The 17,354-nt window shown below is 34.4% G+C and overlaps 1 protein-coding gene across 7 annotated transcripts in view; it reads right to left on the reverse strand.

Moving 5' to 3' along the window:
• Nucleotides 1–450: 450 nt before the first annotated feature.
• DAAM (disheveled-associated activator of morphogenesis-like protein) overlaps nucleotides 451–17,354 on the reverse strand; it is an 88,327-nt gene continuing 71,423 nt past the window's right edge. For 6 of the 7 annotated variants that reach the window (XM_085199785.1, XM_085199781.1, XM_085199780.1 and 3 more), the window contains 17 exons: nucleotides 11,274–11,441; nucleotides 10,558–10,776; nucleotides 10,059–10,199; nucleotides 9,586–9,814; nucleotides 8,984–9,211; nucleotides 8,495–8,625; nucleotides 7,726–7,875; nucleotides 6,835–6,990; nucleotides 6,471–6,545; nucleotides 6,044–6,364; nucleotides 5,825–5,964; nucleotides 5,417–5,578; nucleotides 4,849–5,028; nucleotides 4,421–4,544; nucleotides 3,942–4,184; nucleotides 3,414–3,596; nucleotides 451–2,880 (listed from right to left, as the gene is read on the reverse strand). In XM_085199785.1, the coding sequence (XP_085055911.1) occupies nucleotides 2,578–2,880; nucleotides 3,414–3,596; nucleotides 3,942–4,184; nucleotides 4,421–4,544; nucleotides 4,849–5,028; nucleotides 5,417–5,578; nucleotides 5,825–5,964; nucleotides 6,044–6,364; nucleotides 6,471–6,545; nucleotides 6,835–6,990; nucleotides 7,726–7,875; nucleotides 8,495–8,625; nucleotides 8,984–9,211; nucleotides 9,586–9,814; nucleotides 10,059–10,199; nucleotides 10,558–10,776; nucleotides 11,274–11,441 (3,153 nt within the window). In that variant the 3' untranslated portion in view covers nucleotides 451–2,577. The remainder of the gene's footprint in view (nucleotides 2,881–3,413; nucleotides 3,597–3,941; nucleotides 4,185–4,420; nucleotides 4,545–4,848; nucleotides 5,029–5,416; nucleotides 5,579–5,824; nucleotides 5,965–6,043; nucleotides 6,365–6,470; nucleotides 6,546–6,834; nucleotides 6,991–7,725; nucleotides 7,876–8,494; nucleotides 8,626–8,983; nucleotides 9,212–9,585; nucleotides 9,815–10,058; nucleotides 10,200–10,557; nucleotides 10,777–11,273; nucleotides 11,442–17,354) is intronic. The other variant, XM_085199786.1, reaches the window with a different exon arrangement.

Consider the following 17,354-nt stretch of genomic DNA (forward strand, 5'->3'; position numbering starts at 1 on the left):
ATATATAATATATATTGTCTATTTGTCACATAGAGGGTCCTGACTCCACTTAAATATTATATCTAGATTTATTTTTTACAAAATATGTACTAAAGTTTTTAGGTAATTTGTTACTACTATTACTTAATTTTTTTCAAGAAAAATCTTTTCAAAATTATCTTTCATCGTCATGCTGTATCAAGCACATAACAGGGTAGGCAGAAGGAACCTAATTTGTACACCCTCCGATCCTCATTTTCCGCCGAATTTTGGAGGCATTGCGTGTTGAGTGAGGGAATTCAAAGACGCGCTTAGCCTTGCCATCAAATATTTAATTTCCTTGAGTGGGAATCAAACCCACCTGTCACGTTTATCACCTCCTCTTCGGCCTCGAAATCGGGGATGTTTCTAATATGTTATTAGTATTGGTAGGGTTTTGGGATATATGGGTATAAAATAAAAAAAAAGACATCAGTTCCAAAGTTTTATTTAAATAGTATCTATTAAGGTATGACAATATAATATACTATACGCTTAAGCAATACTGAACAAAACAATAAAATTTACAGACAAACATCTATACGTACTGTAGAATAAATTATTAAACACCGTAGCGGTAACAAATTGCATCGAATTAAAATATATTATTTACAAAATAAACAGAAAACTAATCTTCTAAAAATGTTCATTAGAAAATGAGGAATAAAAATCAGATCAAATTACATGAAAGTGTTTATGTAAAATTACAAAAAACTGTATATTCATAGAAATGCCAAATATGGCGTTATTAATAATAATAAAAAGTCCAAAATGTTATGAATACTTAGGCTTAGATATCAATTCCTATTCTATTCGTTTGTATGCGAGATATAAAAACAATTCCAATATGATACGAATGATTATATATTTATTCAGCATATGTATGTAATTTGTATATGTGGGAAAGAAAAGTTCAAACATAAATATAATAGAATGTCGCTTATTTTTCGAAGTTGTTATTTTGTATGCAGAAAGAGAGAAGAGAAAGAGTCTAGTGTTCAAGTATACTATTCCAAAATAAAAGCAAAAACTTGGTCAAATTTCAGTTTACTTTGTTCAGCTTATTGTTTCAATAACACTTAATGAAATTTAGAAATCAATAAATAATTTAAGTTTATTTTGTCTTTCGCCCCATTCGTCGGATCACAGATAAATCTGGTCGTCGAAGTTAAGTTAAAAAAAATATTAAAATTAATGAAAATTTATCGATATGTTTCAATCGGCTAAATATCGATATCGAAAAAGATGCTATCGTAAAATACATCTCCGAGGATGTAGCCTACGGTCAATCACAATACAATTCTAAATTAAATAACATGCAGTCTTAATTTTAGTCCAATTCAAATATTATGCCAATAAAAGTTGACAGAATTAGGCGAAATATGTAAAATAAAAATATATAATAATCAAATCATTATACACTAATAAATTTAAAATAAATAAGACGATAAAAGAAAATATTGCAAATCGATATTAAGGAAAAAAAAATCAATTTTATTGATGACGTCACTTACGCCAAATATAAGATTTCTTTATAACTCCATATATTAATTATTATTAAAAGCTTTTTACACGCGGACCTTTAAGTCTATACAAGCATCTATATTAAACAATAAACTAAAGTTAAATAAACATAATGTCTACATTATTTTCACATATATATTTTTTATAAAGAAACCAAATATTGGCACAATCTACAATTTCGCTACATTTGTGACTCGATTAATTACAATCTACGTCGAAAACTGGAAAATATCACTTTATATGACTATATCGATATATTTTGTATGGAAAAAGATTACGATTGCGAATGATACAATTATATATAAAATCGATATTTGTGTAAAAACTGTTAATAGCTTACTATCAATAGTAACTATAGACTTCTATATAAATATCAAATACTATGAGACAAAAAAAAACAATTATTGTTAAGAAATGTACTGTTCTAATAAAAGCTACATTTACTTGAGCAATATCTTATAAATATATGATAATAATAATTATAATCATTCGCAATCGTTATAATGCATACAAACAAACTAACGTCAAAGTTATTTTCGCCTCTTTCTTATACACACTTTTATTAAAAAAGTTATTTAGGATAGTGCTATAATATTACGCTCCCTGTGTATATTTGTTTTAATTAAACCAAAACACGTTTTGAGAACCCATCAAAATATGAGAATGAACTTATTCAATCAACTCTGACTTCAAAATGAGGACATTAACTTCAATTTCATTAGAATTACTTTGTTAGAAAACATAAAAATTGGAAAGTAGCAACATTTGTATCCGCATCTCTTTTTTTTCCATACAAGCACTCTCACCACTGAGCGGGTTTCATCAAGCTGCATCGTAATTCTTATACGATTGTTACTATCAATATATTTATGTCGTTGGTATCTCTGTAGGGGGAAAGTATTTTGAACTATAACATAACATATCAAAAATCAAAATGTTGATATTAGGTCCACTTTATAACACATTTCCATGACCCCCAAAACAATTTCATTCATAATTTATCACACAATCAAACCAAAAATCAATAAGTTATTCTCAATTCTTCTGCCTTTCCCTAGAATCCTCCCTACAAATACCTCTCGGAGGTGAATCTCTGCCTTTCTTAGTAGTTTTTCTCGACCTTTTAAACTTAGCCACGTCATCACCAAATACGTCTCCAGTACGCAGAGCGGAGATTAGATCATCGAATTCCCCTTTCTGCCCGTTTGTGAGGGTACCGTCTCGAGAATTATTCTCAGAGTGGCCATTGCAATCTGTGCTATTTGATTTCCCTAGGGATTTTCCTACTGAACCTAGGAGGCTGGAACCTTGTTTTCTCTCCATTGTACGTTTTTTGAGCTGTAATTAAATATACTTTGACTTAAGTTATATTGATAATTAATAATCTATTCTACAGTTAAAAATATCGCAGCATATAGCAGTGTGTGTTGTTATATTAGAAACATTCTTAACTTATGAATTAAATATAACAGATCATAATATATACAATACAGTCGACAAGTCGTTGCGCAATGTTCACTCGAGAACAAAACTGTCGAACAGCGATCTACATTTCACTTCAAGGCGGCCACGACTCGTCAACTTATTATTTTTTAAGGAAAAAGACAAAGCAAACGAGTGTACGGGGCAGCTAATGGTAAGTGATCATCGCCGCCCACGACTCCGTGTAACACCAGAGTAGCAACAGGTGCATTTTCAAATATACTGTTTAAAACACATCAGCTTCACGCTATATCCCGCACACAGAGTGTAGTAGTTAAGACACTCCGTTCTCCTCGAGTGGGGATCGAACCCACAACCAGTCGATTTTGCAGAACACTTGTCCCCCTACGCCATGACTGTACTGTAACATATAAAACAACGATTGTCACCTCCTGCTCGTGTCGCGTGCGGCGTTCTTCCTCGTCGCGGCGGCGTCGAGCCGCGTCGCACTCGGCGCGCGCCTCGCACAGCTGCGCGAGGAAGGCGTCGAGCGCACCGAACAGCTGCTCGGGGGACGCCGACGCCTCCTCGCCGAACGCGTGCGCGCACGCCTCCAGGCGACTCTTCATATCCTGTTTAAGATTTATAGCATCAATGGTTATCATTAATTTAATAATAACAATTTATTGTGTCGATACATCATTGCGCATATATAAACAGTACAACAAGTTTGGCAACCCATTAGATAAGATAGAATTTGACTTTCTTCGTAGATTGCGATATCATCCTACTAGAATGCTATAATAGTCATATATTCAAAATTGAATCGGAAATTACTAAGCAACTAAGGTACTTTTGGACACACCAAAAAAAAACACTAAGTTCCCAGTAATTTAAAACATTAAGAGTAATGAACTTACTGTGACTTTTTGCTTGTTTCCTAAGTGTGAAATAATTAACGTTAGAAGCAAACTAACCTGGAACAAATCCTCCAACTGTGTAAAGGAGCACACAGCATGCGCGTGGAACTCCCTCATGACGGGCACAAAGGCATCATTCTGTCCAGGGGCTGGTAGAGACGCGTGGTAGTCCAGCTCCCGGGATACTTCCCGGAGACCATTCCTCAGGGCGGTGACGTCCTTTTCTAACTGGTCGACGCATACCTTGCCAGCTGCGCGTACGTGTGGTAGATCTTCTTCCAGGAGGAGGATGTCTTTGAACTGGAATTAGAATAGACAAAAACAGGGGTTTTTACCCGATCTTTGAAAAGTCGCGAACGCTAACTATAAATACTATTAAATCGTACATTTTCATGTACACTTTATTATTTTTAATTAGCTTTTTGCTTATATGTTCATTCGACGATTCAAAAGTGCTTATAACAGTCTATTTGAATAAGGAATATTTTGATATTTTTTTTGTATAGCGTGAAGCTAAAAAATACTATACGACATACCTGAGTCTCCAACAGTTCAACAAGGTAATGCAACAGAGTCGTGTTGCGTGTCACACTAGACTTAGTATCAGCGAGTTTGTTAAGAGAAGACAATCGAAAACCTGATGCATTTCCACGAGCACCACTGGAACGAGAAAAACATGCATTTACCTTAATAAATATGTTGATTATGTTCATTTTTCTTCAACAGATAATATAATATCGTAAAAATATATTTTTTTGCTATCATATACAATATACATATAATATAATGAAAGGACTTTTTTATTGCAAGTAGCAATCTCTGACAGACAATATTTGAAGACAGAAATTTAATCTGAACAGATACGAATTAGTAGCAATTTATATAATCACCTAAAACTCCTTAATTAAAAGCTAATTATATAATAAAACTCACTGGTTCATATAATTGCTACAAATTAACTCACCGATTCATATAATTGCCCAAAGCCAGTACAATCTCGAGTAACGAACGAAGTCGCCTTGACCGTGTCATGTCTCGAGCCGCTCGTAGTACGACAGAGGCTCGACTCCTAGCTTCTGATATGGCCACTGAGAACTTCTTCTTGAATAATAATGTACGTACACGTTGAGAGTAGTGCGGGATCCTGTGGATAATGAAGCAAATTTATATGTATTATCTATTTCCTACTATGTATGTAGTTACTTTATAATTTAAATAAGTAGAAAATATATAAGCCCACTCGTGGCGTAGGGGCACAAGCATGTGACTGTGAACGACTGGTTTGTTTTGGATTCTCACTTGAATGGAATATTTAATCATTTCATTTTTTCGTTCTGGCCAGGTAAAGCGTGGCGTTGAGTCCCGCCACTGGAGCCTGCGGGTTGAACCTGCGAGATCTTTACATATTTTCTAATAAGAATATTTTTCTTTCCTAATTATGGAGCAACATTTATATTAATACCAATATCTATGTCTAGGTTCATTGTGATTTTTCAAAAAAACCTCTAGAAATACGGAATACAATGACTCACTTAGATATCTCATAAAGGAACCTATCAGCTCTAGCCATGCTGTCCAGCTCGTCCTGGTGCTCCTCCAGTAAAGCTGCTTCTTCAGCACTCGGAGTGAATTTGAGGAGTTGTTCCACCATGTCCAGGGGAAGCTGTTCACCACTGTCCATTCGGAGGATTGCTCTGAAAGAGGAGTTTTATTTATATTTCTTGAAACCATTGAATATTCTAGGGAAAAATAAGCAACGTTCAATGTATAAATATGAAAATTCGGACACTATAATATTCGGACAATGAAAAAAAAGTAAATATACAAATTCAGGCAGAAACCGGAGAAAGGAGTGACTTAACATTAGGTTCTCCCTGCCTTTCCTGATATGCGGGATACAGCGTGAAAGAAAAAAATAAGAAGATAAAACCATAACTCACCTACAAATCTCCTCATCAGACATTTTCAATTTGGAAAGCAGTATAGTACAATTTTGAGCGCGACGACCGTCTATTACCGATAAGATCTTAGTTCTAGGCTTTGAACCTAATTGTCTTAAATCTTCTACGGAGCCTTCGTTCTAAAATATATTAACATTAATTTTAATATAATAATAATAATTTGTATTATGTATCACATCTTACTGGATAGTCACTCACCTGAACCCCATTCTTCTGATAAGCACAAAACATCTTATCAATACCGTGCAAATCGATCGCATTGTACAATTTGGTGTCATCCAGTTCCTGCCATATCGTTCCGTGTAGCTTAGTATCGGGTAGTTTACTCCAATTGAAGCTCTTTAGGGGGTTTCCGGGGGTTGGTACATTCTTTTTGGGTCTGGGTGGTTGTGGTGCGAGGGGAGCAGGGGGAGCTAGGGGGGCTGGTGGTGGGAGAGGAGCAGGAGGGCACAACGAGGGAGGCGGAGGTGGAGGAGGGGCCGAGCATGTTTCTATTACTGCGCTCTTTAGGTTGCTGACCTGAAATTTATAAAGTAACGAAAATTATATAATTTAAGAGGCCTTCGTGGCTCACAGCGTCTGATTATAAATGCAACGGTCGCGAACTCAGTTAAGACTAACGTACCTTAGCGTCATCAGGTATGCTTCCTTCACTAACCAATTTTTCGAATCTAACACGTTCAGCACGCTCCTGGTTTAACTGCAAAACGTATCAATGTTTTAATGACAAAAAAAGTTATATCATAATTAATACGGTTTTTAAAGATAACGTTACGTTACATATCGGTGTACAGTACGGTCGCTGTGTCACGGCTGCCATGAAGTTAGTTAGCTGCACATGTTTGCGCAGATTTGATTTTTGTTTCCGAGTGTATAAAGTACAAAAATACATACAGACTAAATATATACTCCAGGGCGGCCACAATATAATAAAATTATAGATATTTAAACATACTCGTATAACAAAAGATAGTACTATAATCTCTTACCTGTTGTTCCAACTGATGAGCCCTACACGCTGAGGCTCGAGCTCTCTCCGTACACTCCATGTGAGCTGCTGTCTCTCTCTCTAATCTCTCCTTGAGTCGGGAGACCACTCCCTCTAACTCTTCCCTTTCCTGCGTGTGCTGGTCTACTTGTTTCTCCTGTTAGTTAGTTAGTGCGGATGGTTTAAGTACTGTGAGCGATTGGTAATATGCCAATTTCTATGTATTTACGGTGTAATTAAGTATTAAAAACCACATTTCATAGATAAATCGATATTGTCGAGCGAAAAACGGTTTGGTACGTAAAATAAAATAAATTTAAAGCAAAGAAATCCAAAACAAATTAGTTTTACGTTTTAGTAAATTTTGATTTATCTGTTTATTACATTTTCAATTTCAAATAATAATTTCGAATAAATTTCGCTCACAGTTAAAATTAAATGTATATTTTAATTAAAATTAAGATGAAAATGTTAATCAATGTCTTATAGAATTACATTAACTTTAATAACCACAACGATATAATGACATGCAAATATAACCTTTATCCCCGGGCCTTTAGGAAGCCAATGGGATGGCATTATAGAATTACACGAAATGATATCAAGTTAAAATGGTTTCAAGACACCGCTTCCCTCAAAATATTAACATTTTTGACGATTTAATCTAAAAATACATTAAAGAAAATAATTAAAATTGAAAATATATATATCTATATATTACTTTTCCAAACAACCTGTATAAACGACATTCGACAGTTTAATCCAAACAAGAAACCTTCCTAATTAAATATTAAAAAAACGAAAAAATACATTTATTTTTCACCCTATACGAAATAAAATTAAATCGTCACAAACGTCATAGGCTTTATTAAAACAAAATATATTTTTATACCTTCTTAGCCAGTTCGGTGGCCAAGTCGACATTTTCTCTCTCCAAATTGTCCGCTTTATTTCTCGCTGCTACTAATTCTTCTTCTTTAGCTAACAAGTGAACTATTTCTCCTACATTTATTTCTAATGGTGCCACATCTGGATCGTACACCTGGAGTACAAAAAAAACCTTATTTACATTTTTTTTTATATATTCACGCTGTTTCTCACATTTCCAGAACAGCTGATGCCTCATAGCAGCCTTGAAGGTAGGTTTTTCGAACTTTTGCGTATTATTCATTTTAAAAGTATAAAATCATTAAAAGTAAGATAAAGTGTGGCCAGTAGCTCAGCTCAGCCAACTCAACGCCTTGCGTTGTCTTCTTACCTGAGCGAGGAAATAATTACAGAATCTTGCGTCTTAACAAAAAATATATTTTAAGTAACTTTAATATTGAAATATTCCAAAATTTGGATACAATTATATTATTTAGCATGTTTTATACATAGCGGAATAAAGCGTGAAGTTAAAATCATATAATTGTATTGTTAGTTGTGTTGTTTTAAAATTGTAGCTTTATAGTGTATCCCGCACATATTGAGGTGAACAAAGGGGATTCTGGGAACCTAGTATTAAGACATTCCGTTTCTCACTTTCCGCAGAACTCTGAAGGTGAGGTGTATAGCTTTTGAGTTGCAGAGCTCAACGCCGCCTTTTGCTCCAGGTGGGAATCGAACCCACAACCGTCGTTAACGCGTTAACAAATAATAAATATTGAAGTGTAAATAACCTTGGCGGTGTCAGAGCTGGTGTCGGTGGCGCTGTCGCGGTCGCTGTGCGCGCGGGACGGCTGCTGCAGTACCACCTGTTGCACCACACGGTCTAGTAGCAGCCAGTGCTGCGAGTGCGGGTTGTATTCCACTGGGAACAGAAAATTTCAAAAATATATATGAATGTGTGAGAAACGTGTAAGAAAGAGTACTTAAGCGTTTTTATAAATTGTTTTTATAATACACCTTTTTATATTTAGCGTTAAGATACTCCGTATCATTCTTTACTTCCCGCCGGGTTCTCGGAGCATTGTATGTTGAATAGCGGAACTCTACGCTGCACTTTATTGCGAGAGCGAGGAAATTAAAATATATAATAATTCATTCCCTCGAGTGGGAATCGAACCCACAATACACAACCGTCGCGTTACAGTCACACCCTTGTGCTCTTCAGACTCAAACATTACTTGTTGAGTGGCAAAGTAAAAAAATAAATAAAAAACACTTACACGGCAATAACAAGAGATGCTCCAAGAGAGACAACAAATGTGGATAAGCAGCTGTATGACTCAACTTCCGCCTCAACAATTCAAACATAGCCGCCGCACTCTTAGTATCCACGTGTTGCTTATCGAACCTCCTGGCAAGTTCCCTCTCATCTTCATTGCGCACCATCTCGAAGAACTCAATGTGCCTATCGAGCGTCTCGTTTTCGTATTTTCGAAGTTTCTCGATCACTGTAATTTAATAAAGAATATTATTCATTAGAAATGTCTCGATAAAAAAATGTCCATAATAATTTAAAAGTTACAACTATCAGCAAACATGATCTACCAATTGTAAATCCAAAAATAAACGATGTTATTATTATAAAAAATTAAAACGTTTATTAAAAAAAATAAGAATAGCTGCATATAACAACTTTTTTATGTAAGAAAGTTTATCTCATTAGCTCACTTTCAAAGACAGCTTTAGTGATGATGCGTAAATCTAGTATAAATCACTTTGTACAAATATTACTAGACTGAATAATAAAAAATACAAAAGTACTTTTATTTGTTTCTTGTAGTTCTTACTATATTATTTAAAAAAAACCACCAAAATAACTCACCAGGCTGTATACCAAGCATGAGCAGTTCATATCTCAAATGTAGCCTAAACTCCAGACTCTCCTCGCCCGGTCCATAATTTAAGACGGCATTTACAAAAGACATTATGGCCGTTTTTAAGCCCAAGTCATCTCTATAGGCTCCTGTGCTACGGTCTAATTCGTTTACGATGCCTTGGAAACGAGCTCGTTCTCCGGCGTATTTTTGATAGTGGATCATGGCTTCCAAAACCTATGGGAGATATAAAATCAATGTTTAGAGACATTTGACATCATCATCATTAAGTTCATTTCACATCATCTCAACGAAATTCCCACTCCCTTGAGTGGATATTAAAAAGTATGAAATGAATTATTTAATATTTGCATTTCCTCGCTCTAGCAACGAGTCAAAGCGCGGCGTTGATTTCCGCCATTTAATTCAATTAGTATTTTTCTTTCCTAACACTTTAAAAATGTTAATCAATAAAATATACCTTTTTATGTCCTCCTGGCACAAGACAAACCGCTCCTAGTATCTCCAAGGCGGCCACTTTAGTCTTAACATTTTCCGTGTCCATAGATTGCGCTATTAGGTCTATGCTGGTTGGATGTGCTAGTACGTGAGCTCGACCCGTCTGAAAGTATAAGAAACAGTATAAAATTTATTATGAAATAAATTATTTTAGAAATTGAAATAAATATCATATAAATATTCATAAATCTGAACAATCCGGCTGAGTTTCTGGCGCGGCTCAGGTTTGAGGCATAACTTTAGTAAACCGATGGTAAACTATTTGATGTTCAAAAAATTCAACTATATTGTAATTTTGTAACTCAATGTATACCAATCTACAATGAGTTGTAAGCACATTAAGGTATGAGTTATACTCATCTTTTTAAATATTAAATATTCTACAATTGATAAGCGACAACTATTGTTGTCGTCCCATCAATGTTTAACATTTATATAAAAACATAATAGGAACCACTTACAGAATTATTCATAAGCGCCTTAATCCCCGCTATAAGGTTATGCCTTGTAACAGCATCGTCTCTCGGCGCCCGTTGCAAGCTCTCAAGTAACGCCGCGAGACCACCTTGCTTTATGAAGCGGAGGACAAAGCTGTGTGCCCTCGTCCTAAGAGCCGTCTTAAGACCGTCTACCAGAGCTAGCGCTTCCGTGGGCGTCACTGATTCTGATGATGCAAAAGCCTGAAAAAATATTTTGTTATTTTTTATTATCATAAAATTATTTATTTATTGAGCCAATTGTGGACTCCTGGAAATTGTGTGTGTTGTGATTGTGGGTTCCATTCACATTTTTACTCGGGAAAAACATCAATAAACACACAATGCATGGATTCAGTCACAAAATAGAGAAAAGAGTACGTTGACACTATCTCCTCTCTGTCTATACTAATACATGCTGAAAGCTATAAAAATGCTAGTAAAATACATAAAAGACAACTATAAAAGTTTAAGTAACATAAAGAAAAAATATTGTGCTGCATTTGCAATTTTAACTCATAACATTAATGCAGATAAAGTCATAAACGCAGCGATGCCAAGAGTCCTAGTAAGCTTTGAACCAATGACCTAGTTGGCACTGCAGGCTGCCAAATCTTTGGATGGAATGAGGCAAACACGATTTTGAAAAATTTTAATCAAAACTCTATTTCTCTATACTATATTTCTCAAAAAATACCTACATCAGCAATTTCATTCAAAGCTTTGATATAATCTTCAACTTGTGGGGCGGTCGCGAGTGGTGGCGCTTGACCTGGTGGCGGCCTCCGGCTGCAGTATATTTGCCACTTCTTCGCCGCCGGCAGATCCATCATCGCAGCTTTATTTATTGCTGTTAGGTCTAGTTCCTCCTGTAATCCCAAAAAACCTGGTGTTACTTTATTTTAATTAAGCGAAACAGATAAAAAATTCTAACACAAATTTTTGGTTAAGGCTGTTGTGAGTTCGATATCCACCTGGGGAAATTAATTACTTTAATTTTACCGCTTTTGTAACAAGACAAAAATCAGCTTGAGTTTCTTAGGAATTGGTGTGGGCAATGGAGTGACTTTTCGCTAGGTTTTTCGGTCTTGTCAGTAGTAAAAACATTTCATTAAATTCAATTTATTATATATATAATACAATTTGTATTAGAATAACATATAGAAAAACAACACTTTCAACAGGAACCACATCATGGAAATAGAAGCAACTATAAACATTGTACATACTAAGGCACACAACAAGATGCCTTACCATTACAGGCAAATTGGGTCTTTGATATTTAATACCATGTTCCGGCGGTGCAAAAAACAGAAACATGTAAATGGAAATAACTATACGGAAAGTCGGTTGGATTGCACGAGCCTTATATAGATTTATCTTGTTAAGAAATAATGTCTTCTTACGTCCACACAAACTAATTACATGTAATTTTATAACGTATTTGGTTATTTGGAACATTTAAATAAGATGAAAAATTCTAATTCGACCGGATCTGAGGCCCTTGAAGACCTTCACACAAATTCTCCAAAATCGAAAGCAAATTGAACTGAAAACTGCCAGAATTGATTTTAAAATACTGCAGAGTATTTATTTTTAAGAACTACGGTTTTAATGACATTAATGTCATGTTTTAATGACATTAAATGTCATATGTATTAAATATTAAAAAAAAATGTTTGAAGGCTGTACTTACACTGGATCTCTCTTTTTTTACATGTATTCTATAATTTTGTATATTTATCTTTTTTATTACCGGTCAATTTCCTCCGTGTGTTTTCCATACAACGTGACATTGGCGAAATGAATTGTGCTCAACTGGCACGCTCGAAACGCCATATATCAAGAATTCAATTCAATTCAAAAAAATGTTTATTCGTTTTTATAATTTATATTTTATCTTATAGGTACTATGTTGGTACCAGTTGAGGCCAGTCGTGGCACAGGATCACAGGCGTGGGACATATACGCCACAGGTTGTGAATTCAAAGGGTGGCGTTAAGTTGCGCCACGTAATGCACCAAAATTCGGTGGAAGGTGAGGAACAAAAATGTCTGCCCGTTGAGTCTTAGCACTAGGTCCCAGGTTCCCTTTGCCTACCCTGCAACTTGCGGGATACAGCATGAAATTAAAAAAAATAGAAGTACTACGTACTTACTCTAACTGGACTTGACTTATAGATGCAAATACGATGTTAACTTAGAAAGTTGACGCAATATATAAGCAAATATTTTTTGGTTGCGCCTTATTATATTATAACGACATAATGACCGACATAATCACTATCAATCACTATCACTATCATCAGTCCGTTTTTATTCACTATTGGATAAAGATCTCTCCAGTGGTGATTAAATGAGATGCGTTTCATCTCTTGTTTTACAACTGCTAACTTTAATAAGATAACGCAGAAAAGTTTAATATAACAAACATATTTTCAAGAAAAAATAAATTTGGAAGTAATCTAATATTTCTAGTCAATATTTTGAATACAAATAACGAAATATTATCATATAATGTCATTAATATTATGATTAAACAAATATATAATACGAGCACAAAGAGAAAAGAACAAACAACAGAACTAGTTAGTTTTACCTGTAGTGTACACTTGAGTATTACGAAGCTGAAAGTCTGTTTTTTTTAATCAAAGAAATCAAAGAGTTTTAGGCGCGTATTAATAAATCAGTCTCAAATCCGAGATCTATCTTGAGATACCGTTTTCATTCATAAATGAAAATCTCCACATCAAGTTCGATCTCAAACGTTCTTTTCTCTCTCGTTCGTTCTCTCTCGTTCAAAAGTAAGCTACATTTGATGGCAAAATAAAAAAAAAATGCACAAGTCATCAGAACTAATCTATGAGTCTATGACATAACGGACGATCACCAGGCGGCGTTCGCTTTCGTTATATCTACATCTGAGTGTGTGTCGCAACCAAATAAATAAGTTTTTAAGTGACCTAACATGTAATAGTATTACTATATACTTACTTATAAAACATTATTTGGATTTAACATTTTAAAAGTACTTTCATATCATAGTTGAGATAGGTATATCTGACTGATGATCGGTGATTGTATTTTTAAATGTCAAAGTCTAAATATTACAGGAACTGCAGTGTCTTAATTCTAGGTTCCCGAGTTACCTCTTCCTACTCTGGCTGTGAAACTATCTCTCTCTAACTCTCTCACTCTCTAACTATATCTTACTCACGAAAGAAATATAAAATCAAAAATTCAGTTCATCTATTAAATCCAAAATAATATAGATGTATCAACATACAAACGGTCCTTTTACGGCGAGGAGTGTCAGAGCGGCTGTCAATAAGGAATGTCAAGGCTCTATCACGCCCATGAAAACTAGACGCCTAGAGTCGCCCGCACAATGCCACCCATTGTTATTATGTTGAGTTGGTGATTCTATACGACTCCTTTTTTTAAGGTTCACGCTGTATCTCACACACAGCAGAGTAGGCAGAAGGAACCTAGTGTTGAGACACTCCTTTTTCTGAATTCTGGAGTCAACACGCATTGTCCCCAGGAGGTGGTAGAGGTGGTGGGTAACGGAAGTCTTGATGGAAACGGAGTGCCTTAACATCCGGTTCCAGGTTCCAAGGTTCTCCCACCTTACTATGAACGAGGTACAACGTAAAACTAAAAAATATATATTCTACAAAAATATCAACTGCGACATTCAGAACAAACATCTTTAGGAATTTTATAAATGTGTTAATGTTAGTAAATTTACTAAATAGAGCCATGTCAGGGCGACGTTTAGTATAATAACCGTAATTACCTCATCATCTCATATCTCACGACGTTACAGGTCACTGCGTTCGTACTCATAAAAATTAACTCGAAAAAACCAGTATACGTAAGGGCAAAAGATTCTTATCAAAAATGAAAAAAAAATATTTTTTTTAAATAAGTTAACCTAATAATCAATACTTAAATTAAGCGAAAATTTTGCTAATAATAATTTATATACCTACAATTTTAAAGTTTAGTTCCTGAACTGAGTTAATTTGTACCTAACTTTCGAGTAGGTACTTTCCATAATTAACATTGGTTCGACGTTTAGTAAAAGTGTGAAAATATCAGATCTACTTCTGAAATTGAAGTTACGCAAAAAACCAATTAACAGAGAAACTATTGTAGCAATATGCAAGAAAAAAGTGTGTAACTCTAATATACACTTAGTTAAAAAAAACTGTATTCGTTTACTTATTAAGCTAAAACAAAAAAAAACTTTAAATTCAAAAGTTCTAAAATAAATTTCAGTTAGACAAACGTTTAAAATCAACGTATGAAAAGTAATTTAAATAGATTATCTAGATTTTCGCATAATAAAATAGTTAATGAATTTGCAAGTAATTGCCACTCGTAAAGTTCTCTTAAAGCTTCGATAAATACTGGGTGAAAGCTTAGCCTGATTACTGATTATCACCTGACGGCTGTATTACAAGTAAATATGTACACCTAAATACTTGTAGAAAATGGAAATGTTACTTATTTTCTACCATTTGTGTTATAATATTTATTTATTTTGTACTTTCACGAGTTTCTTCTATACTGTGTGCTGTTTCGATTGAAAATAATGTATTAAAAATACGTAAGTTTATTAGGCGTTTACAATTAAAGAAGAAAACCAAATTTTTTTTTTTTTTCAATTTAAAGTGAAAATTTCAGTTATTATCTGAAAATTATTCTTTAATGATGATAAACATATAATGAACAAATGCCAGGATTTGTATGTACGAGTATATCTAATCGGATTACACAGTAGGGCTTCATAGCTTTTAGTAAAGCTTTCGAGGTAAACGACCTTACTTGTAGACACTAGACACGCCTATCTTATATTTTTAGCAAAAGTTGAAAGTAGAATTAATTGAGACATTATTTCTCTACATTTCCTTCAAACGAATATACCAATTCTTAGATTACATACTAGGTATTTTCTCTATTTTAAATCTTAAATGTTTTCCTTCTGCATTATTTTGATATTACCTGTTATCCTCACGCTTCTCTAGATTATAAAGCTGAAGAGTTGATTTGTTTGAACGTGCTAATCTCAAAAACTACTGGTTCCAATTGAAAAAATATTTTAGTATTTATTATTTAATATCTTAATTTCTTCGCTCTAGTAACAAGACATAAAGCGCGGCGTTAATATCCGCCATTCAATACACAATACCTATTTTAACATTACGTTCCCTCTGCCTACTCTACTATATGCGGGATACCGTGAAAAGCTAAAACAGAGTACCTATATATTAATTCTACCTGTTCAAACGTTGCAGTAGCGTAGGTATTCAAAGCTATCTATATAAAAAGCTAGTGGTATCTTAATTAAATATGGGTGACGGGGATGGACGAGGTTCATAATGAATGCAAATCGTGACTCTACCGCTGTGTCAAGGTTGCTTGTGGCCATTTTATTTGCGATTTTATTATCTTAAATTGTGGCACTGACTGGCATATTTAATTGTATCAGATTAAATATAATAAGAAACAATAATATAAATATTATTTATTTATATAACAAAAGAGTTGGAAATATTTAATGAAATATTTCTAGTTACTTTTATTTTTTACCTTTGCATATTATTTTCCATGTTTGCTTTTAGTGTTATATACTTATTAATTTTGATATAATGTGAAATTATATATTATACTTGTACCTAATAATAGTCTATATTATTAATTATTAATTATTAAAAGTATTTACTAAAGATCTGTCCACGCACTTTTCAATAAGCAATGAGCATAAAAAAACCAAAAACCATGGTAATCTACCAAATTTTAATCATCAAATACCCACAACGACATTTTGACCCAATAATTATTAGCTCATATAATAAAGATATCGAAGCAAATCATTTAGAAATAACGTTGAAAGGCACCACACCGCGTGCCGTAACTGCCGACCGCAGCACGACATGGAGCGCGGGTTGCGGTCGAGCTCGAGTTACTAGAGCCCGAGCTGAGGTACCAGAGCCATAACAGTATTGCACAAATTACTTAATTATGCAATCTACTTTGTGCATTACAAATATGTGGATATGGTAATATATTACAGAAGAATGTTTTTTTTTAGATTCTCTTTTTTTTCCGTCAAGACTCGCCATTCTCCGCTATCCGACAGAATTTGAGTCAAAGCCCCCTTAGAACTCACTTTTATTGATCGTTGCAGTACGTATACGGGTGTGGGAGAATTTCTTTCATGCCGAATGGAATATCGTAGGGATTGCATGTTGTAATCGTTTTCCTTAGTCGATGCGGACTACGGGAGATTCTCAACCGATTAATTCAATTCGTTGTAAGGCCACGTGAGGGGAACCTCTCATGCCATACATGGATGTCCAATTTTAGTAAAACTAGAATCAAAGTCAAACGACTGAATTAACAATCTATGAATATCCCAGAACGTAGAAATGAAAATAATTAATTGCCCCCAGTGAGATCGAACCCACAACCATCACGTAAACAGTGATAGGTACATACCTATACCACGTTGGTTTTACGGTGTTTTCTTTTAAACATATTTATATTATTAGTAAATTTATATTCTCTACTACTCGACCGGCCCAAGATTATATATTAAACAATAATCAAAGTGAAAACTCGAGAACTTTAATTAAATTAAGAGAAACCATTTATAACTTCAAGAGCGACTGCCCATCACTGTCAGGAGGCGGAGAAAGTTTTGACATTAAATACATATTACATAGATACCTATAAAGTGGAGAATTTATTGAAAACTGTGAAGATACATACACC

The sequence above is a fragment of the Heliconius melpomene genome, chromosome 16, assembly GCF_056956725.1.
Source record: "Heliconius melpomene rosina isolate 202511_hmr_F chromosome 16, ASM5695672v1, whole genome shotgun sequence".
In the NCBI taxonomy this organism is placed as follows: domain Eukaryota; kingdom Metazoa; phylum Arthropoda; class Insecta; order Lepidoptera; family Nymphalidae; genus Heliconius; species Heliconius melpomene.